Source organism: Lipotes vexillifer, unplaced genomic scaffold (assembly GCF_000442215.2).
Source record: "Lipotes vexillifer unplaced genomic scaffold, Lipotes_vexillifer_v1.1 scaffold1008, whole genome shotgun sequence".
Taxonomy (NCBI): Eukaryota; Metazoa; Chordata; class Mammalia; order Artiodactyla; family Lipotidae; genus Lipotes; species Lipotes vexillifer.
In genome coordinates, this window is record NW_006772616.1 from 4293760 (window position 1) to 4301238 (window position 7479).

General features: G+C 47.5%; 1 protein-coding gene across 1 annotated transcript in view; it reads right to left on the reverse strand.

The window, feature by feature from the left end:
- The window catches only part of PDZRN3 (PDZ domain containing ring finger 3), a 247459-nt gene that overhangs the window by 5383 nt on the left and 234597 nt on the right, over window positions 1-7479 (reverse strand). Inside the window, exons 6-8 of the mRNA XM_007447670.1 lie at window positions 4177-4275; window positions 2949-3011; window positions 549-650 (exon numbers count right to left, since the gene is read on the reverse strand). Coding sequence (XP_007447732.1) covers window positions 549-650; window positions 2949-3011; window positions 4177-4275 — 264 coding nt within the window. The remainder of the gene's footprint in view (window positions 1-548; window positions 651-2948; window positions 3012-4176; window positions 4276-7479) is intronic.

Consider the following 7479-nt stretch of genomic DNA (forward strand, 5'->3'; position numbering starts at 1 on the left):
TTTTTTTTACAGTAAAAACTGTACTACGTGGCAGATGTACGTCACGATGATTTGATGTGCATATATACATAGTGAAATAATTACCAGTCAAGTAACTAACGTATCTCACAGTTACTATCTTTTGGGTGATGAGAATCGTCATGCTGTACGTTCCTTAACACTCTGCGGTTGTAAGTGAGACCCACACAGATACTGGTCAGGTCCTGGGACCTGACCAGTCAACATGTTGACGGGCGTGACCCTGGCTGTGTTTTCCACACCCTTATGTTCCCTCCTCTTTTCTTTCATTACGCTCCCTGCGTTAACGAACGAACGTGCGGGGCCCGCGGTGTAAATGCCAGGGTGGATGTCAGCACGCTCCTTAGAAGGTCAAAACGAGAAACAGATTGGAAGTCCGAGCAACGCAGATTACCTTTCCGGGGTACGGAGTACCCTTCAAGTTCAGATTCGACAGGTGGGCAGTGTTCTGCAGGGCCAGGGACTTTGTTAGACTTTGTTACTGATTTTAGAACTACAGACCCAGCTTCACGTGCCGGAAGCTGACTCACCTGGAGTTCGGGCCTTGCAATTAGCAAGGAAAAGTTCTTGTTGTCTTCACTGGTTAGAAGAGCCACGGCCTCTTCGCGGTTCTGTACCTCTATCCCGTTAATCTAAAAAGAAAAAGGTGGAGGGGTAGACAAGTAGCAGTGAGTAAGTTGTGCAGAATCATTCTGCACTGTTGCAGGCCTGCATCTGTCACCCACGCACAGCTGGAACAGAGAACTTCCAGGCAGCTTGAAAAGAATACGCTGGTTTTCAGAAGGAAAGGCCTTGCTCAAACTGACGCAGTGTCTCTGGTCTACATGACAGCCTCCACGGGGGTAGTGCCCAGGCGGAGGCTACGTGAACAGAAGTAGCTGGGACTCCAGAAGGCAGCCTGAGAAAAATCACAGCGTTGTGAAGAGGGAAAACATCTAAGCAATTTAATGACACGTAATAATTAAATATACTCAGGCAGGAGTCTAAGTGGAATATACTAAAGCATGACTACAGCTAATTTTCAGATACTACGGGAGAAAAAAACCAGCAACGGGGGTTGTACGTGAACGTGCTGGAATTATGCAGAGTGTTCTGTGTTCCCAGTTTCACACTTTAATATTTTAAGGTGGGACACATGGCCAAGCGGGAGGGACTCTCTCACCATCAGGCCTGATCACTCTCTGGCAGGATTCTGGCTTCCTGTCCCGGCACCTTCGAGCTCTGCTGGTCTGGAGGTCTCAGCTCCAGGGTACACAGCAATGGTCCCACGGAGCTGGAAGGGGAGCCTGCCCTCTGACTCTATGCCAGTGAAGGAACGGGCAGCAAAAGGGGGTGATGGATCTCGGTCAGTGAGGGGATGTGGGGTTGTCCGGGAGGCAGGGAGGGCCAGATAAGGAACTCAGTGGAACTCAGTGCTTCCGTGGCCAATGGCAGATGCCAGTGGAAAACGAGAGCCACTGAAAAGGCCGTTACTCCTGAGGGTTCAGCCCCGTCAGGAATGACAGTCCGGGCTGAAGTCAGGGCAAGTGTACGAATAAACAGTGGGAAAAGGAAACGAAAATTACTCGCAGTGACGTAGGCAGTGATACGTCTCAACACAGTGGATTCGAAATGAGAAGACAGGAATGAGCAGAGGTAGAAGCTAAGTCTTCTACCCATGAACCAGAGCCTCTCAATTTCTGTGAGATTAGAAAAGACTGTAATAGAATTTACCACGTGATCCAGCAGTGCCACGCCTGGGCATATATCCAGAGAAAACTGTAATGAATTCCCAAAGACACACACACACCCCAGTGTTCACTGAAGCACTGTTTGCTACAACACGCAAGACGCGGGAGCAACCTAAACGTCCGTGGACAGATGAATGGATAAAGAAGGCGTGGTACGTACAGACAATGGAATATTAGTCAGCCATCAAAAAGGAAGAACGAGACAGTGCCTTTCCCAGCAATGTGGATGCAACTAGAGATTATCATACTCAGTGAAGGAAGTCAGAAAGAGAAAGACAAAGACTCGCTATCTTATGATAGCACTCATATGTGGGACCTAAAATATGACACAGATAAACCTATTTCTGAAGCAGAAAGAGACTCACGGACACAGAGAACAGATGGATGGTTGCCAAGGGGGACGAGGGTGGGAGAGGGTTGGATTGGGAGTCTGGGATTAGCAGAGGCAAACTGGTAATATATAGAGAATGGATAAACAACAAGGTCCTACACTGTGTGTAGCACAGGGAACTATATACCCTATCTCCTGTGATTAAACCGTAACAACAGAATGTATACACATGTATAACTGAGTCACTTTACTGTACAGCTGTAACTAACGCAACTTCAATAAAAAATGTTACTTGTTAAAAAAAAAATAATTAAAGCTTCAATTAAAAGACAATTAAAGGGAAAAAAAGACTGGTCTCATTTTGACTCGAAAGAGCAACAGGTATCCTTTACAGATAAAGAAACTACTCTTAAAAGCCATGGCATATACTGGTTAAATGCTGAGTCACGGAGTTTAAAAGATGGCTCAAACTTGAAATGTTCGGTCCAAAATTAATCCTTCAGAGAAAGCTCAAATGAGCACTATTTTGGTTCACGAGAACTGCGGGCCTGATCTGGCCCACTAATGTGTTGTCTGTGGCCTAAAGAGAAGGGAAAGGAAAGGAGATGAGCTGGCTCATATGCTACAAAGTGCTGGGGCAGCTTTCCTGCTTAGGTGGGGCAGGCGTCCTCTCTCCAGTTTGTCTCGCGCCTCACCACACCCTGTTGCCAGGTATTTGCCATAGCTTGCACTTCAGCCATTACCTTCTCCGGCCTCACCGCACACCTGATATTTGCGACCCCCTGTTGGTTAACTTCTGCATTTCCACCCCAAAGCTATTAATGAGAACCAGTTTGCCCTTTAGTGATAAACAGAGGAAGCTGACCTACCTGGATGATGCGGTCTCCTTCTCGGATGCGCCCGTCCTTGGCCGCGATGCTGTTAGGGTCGATCTGAAACACACAGCAGACATCTCAGCACCGAGTGGGTAACTTAAACACGCACGAAAATCAACAACGGCCCTTTCCAAAGTCTGCCTCTAACACATGGTTGTGCTCGTCCCTCTGTTTTCGTTTTGCGCCGAAATAAACAAGACTTAGGGTCATGCAGAGGGAGATGGACAGGGACTGATCTGTTTCCAAGCCCTCTGCAGGCTGTGTTCTGGGATCCTTGCACGGCAACCCTGCTACGCAGCGGTGTGCGCAGACCCTGGTGACCTGAGGGGATGAAGAGGCACAGCTGACTCCTGTTGCACGCACAGGAATGAAAAGCAAAAGTGTGCTGGAGAACAGGTTAAAGGGTACCCTTCATCATGTGGGCTAGCAACCAGAGCTTAATTATTTTACCAAATGTGTATATTAAAGTTTGGAAAGTAACTTTAAAAATGAAATATAATTGAGACAAATGGGATTGAGTTTGGGAGAGACGCCCCCGAAATGCAGTAGGGATGGGCCAACTTAAGCTTGGTGGGCAAAGTATATACCCCAAGGGATAATTATTAAGCCTAGCAGACACATCCCTTGATTCAGCCCATGGGGATGGATTTTATTTCCTGACAAAATGGGGTTTCTGTGCTTGCAAAGAGGGCAGCGCGTGGTAAGGTATCCATCCTGAAATCAGTTGCTTTGCACTGTCTCCTCTGGGAAGATAAAGATAGCTTCCGTCTATGTACTTTGAACTTACGTGAATTCAACTATACAAACCGCACCAAAAGAAAAGAAAAAAGAGAAACAGACACAGAGATACTTTAAAAAGTGTAAATGATGCCCTCCGCCATCCCATTCAACGAACACGAGAAGGGAAATGTGAATCTGCTCTGCCCTCGGGGTTGAACACGTGAAGCCATGTACACGGCTCCATTTTATGGCCGATTTGCAGGCTTCTGAAGGGTAGTTTTATCTTATGGGCCAACATTAGGACTTAACCCCTATGTAAAGACGTAACTCCATGGAGCGTGATAAAGGGGACGAAGAAATCTGTCTGCGTCTTTCCACAGACATCTCCGTGAGCCAGAGTTAAGGTTGGTTAACACATAAAAGGCAAAAAAAAAAAAAAAAAGAGAGACCAACTCTCTTGCTCTTGCAGTGATTGATAGTTATAAAAAATCAGCCCCGATACCTCGCTTATATAGATCCCAATGTCATCTTCATCGTCCGTCCGGTAGCATACTGTGAGGCCCAGCTTGTCCTGGCTGTTCATTCTGTAGAGATCCACTTCCTAGACAAAGAAAGGGCATTTCCCTGTGAGACCCCGGCAGGCAGTGAGGGCTGGGAGGACGTCAAATGCTTTAAAAGACATTCCGTTTAAATGATGAACTGGATTTCTTTGCATTGCATGTGGGCAGAGCGGTTAACTTACTAAACAAAAAAGTGATTACGGGCATGGGATCAATGCCCAGGGCATTTCTGACCTTTCAGTCAATATAAAGTCATTTTGAAGATAGTTATTTTATTGATTTCCCCCCCCAAAGAAAAATTACCCATATTTCACTCAGCGTCAAGACTTCTGGGGTCGGGCTTTTAGAAAGCATTCTTTCAATGTCTGCCACAAACTAGAATATTTCCAAACCCCAACCCCTCCAGCCATTTCAGTACAAATGTCTCCAGTGTGTTTGGTGAGATTATTTCCCGTTGTGTTCTGTTAATATGCACAGTAACAGAACTTGCAAACAGACCACACATAAATTGACCCAAGGAAGGAGGGTAACGTGATAGCACGCAATTAATGCTTTCCCCAACAGCTGTGATATTTACAGTGGAGAAATTAGTTTCCGCCGCTATTACAGCAAATTAAGTAAAAGCGAAGCGAGCCCAAACGCGAGACACAAGGGCACAGGGAACGCCACTGTATTTGCCAGTTAACCTGCGCTTTGGAGTGAAGTCAGAACTTTGAAAACTGTTGGACCCCCTGGAGGAAGTGGCGTGGTTCTCTGAAAGCGTCCATGGGCCAAGTCTCCCTTTCCGCCCATCCTGCCAACCACCCACACGAGACGCAGCAGCACGAAGGGCCAAGGGCTGCCTGATGATAAGTTCTCAGGCAGAGGCCCCGGTCTGGTGTTTAGTGTTAGCTGCTTGCCGACCAGCAGGAGCTCTGAGATGGGGTCTGTCTCTGGAAATATCTTCTCTCTCCCGGCTCTTCTTGGTGAGGGCACAGTTGTTTCTGTGGTCAAAGCTCAACACAGTTACATAGCAGATACTTACGGAACCCTCCCCTGGGTGCCCAATACCATGGATACTTTCGAGACAGAAGAACAGGAGGTGCAAAGGCCCTGGGGCCGGGAGGGCTGAAGCCCTGTGAACGAGGAAGAGAGAGGCAAGCTGAGCACAGCCAGGCAGTGGGGCCAACGGGCCAGCGTCGGGGAGCTCGGATTTGATTTCAGCATCACGGGAAGGCTTGGAAAACTTTGAAAGTGAAGACTGCCATGATCTGCTCGATATTTTCAGCAGGCTTTCTGGCTGATGTGTAGAGTATAGTGTGGTGCTGAAGAGCTGAGGCTCAGAAGACAGGCAGACCTGTGTGCAGATCCCAACTCTAGCTCTTTCTAGCAGCTTCATCACGGGGTTTCATGGGCTTGTCACTGTATCTAAGCCTGCTTCCTCACTAGCGCATGTCACCCTGTCGCTTGGACAGGGTGAAGAGTCACTGAGACGAGACTGACGAGCTCTCAGCAGTGACTGGCCCAGAGACAGTCCACAGAAAACCGCAGTACAATACGTGCAGGCAGCTTCTTGCCTGAAGTCACAGCCGTTTTTTGTTTTTCTTTTGCGGTACGCGGGCCTCTCACTGTTGCGGCCCCTCCCGTTGCGGAGCACAGGCTCCGGACGCGCGGGCCCAGCGGCCGTGGCTCACGGGCGCAGCCGCTCCGCGGCACGTGGGATCCTCCCGGACCGGGCCACGAACCCGTGTCCCCTGCATCGGCAGGCGGACTCCCGACCACTGCGCCACCAGGGAAGCCCTCACAGCCGTTTTTGGCAGCCGAGCGCATGTATTTCTTGTGCCCCGCAATAAGATAATTTTATTTTCTGAATATTGACATGTTAATTAATTCAATGACTTCCTCATTATAGCTTTAGCAACCTGGCACGTTTCCCTTAAATGAAATCCCGTTAATTTCTCACAGTTTAGTTGAGTTGGATGGAAATTTCGTTTCTCGTTGTTTTGAGAAAAAGACTAAGCAGAGTTTAACCACGAGGGCACATTCTTTCCAGGTACTTGGTTGCATACCGCAAATATACTAGGCCCACAGCATCCTCATGTTTCGAACGCATGCCCAAGTCTCTGTCTCAGGTTACACTTCATCTGGGTACAGGCAAAAAGGGAAGACCTCCTCCGTTCCGGCGCTTCCTAAGAGGCAGTGTAAATCCGTGGAATTGCCCGATTACTCGTTTGGCTCTAGATGCACCACTGCAGCCCCACTGCTGCCACAGAGCCCTGGCTTCAAGGTGGAAGCCAGCTGGTTCTGGAACAAGTTCACGTGCAACCAAAGCAGAGAGGAGGGTAACTGGACAGGCTGTAAGAAGAAAACTTAGAAAGATAATAAACATTGTGATATGACTTTTCCCAGAATGAAAGTGATACTACAGGTTATAGTTTTCACTGAATGATTGGCCACCAAGGTGAACAGCTCTTAAGAAAGGTCCAAAGATACCAGAGCTCCACTGGGCTTCATTCTACTATGACTCAAAGTTTGCTTCAAGGTCACGGCGAGGTAGGTGCGGAAAATGAGGGCAGTGTTTGTTTCGAAATTTTATAGCGCTTAGACGCCGTCCTGATAGCCAAGGATAGGATTAGCAGACTTGTCTCCCTGACCACGGCGTAAGACTGCGTCAGGTACTATTGAGCTGAAGTGGCAAGCGGTGAGCTAATGGAGTCACTCATGGTAGAAACACGTATTGGTCAGTGACGTGTTAAAAATTAAACCAACCGGCTAACCTGGTCCCCCCCGGTCTTTCACGGCCGAGAGTCTGAGAAGCATGACTCTGTAATACACGTGTAGGATTGAGGCCTCCATTTGAGAACTCGGGAAAGTGAAAAGTCTGGAACGGATGTCTTGGGAATAAAACAGCAGGACGTACTAGGAGTATTCAAGTAGGAAAAAGGAAGACTCATAAGGAACGTGACAGATGAAGGTCCGACACGTAAAAAAAAGATTTGATGCATTTGGCCTAGTCCCCAAACTGTGTGCAGTCTGCTGTCTACAGTCAATAGGATTTTGATCAAAACCTAACTTGAAAAGCATTCCTACTCTATTTTTTTGTCAATATTTTGACAGAAATTTGAAGAACTACTATTATAACAAGAGACAACTTTCTTGGAACAAAACAGCAGGCTGGCATGGAAGAGATCCTAAAACATTTGTTGCTTTAAAGCATTTTCACCGGAATCACTGATAATTAATCAAGAACAGTATCTTACGCTCTT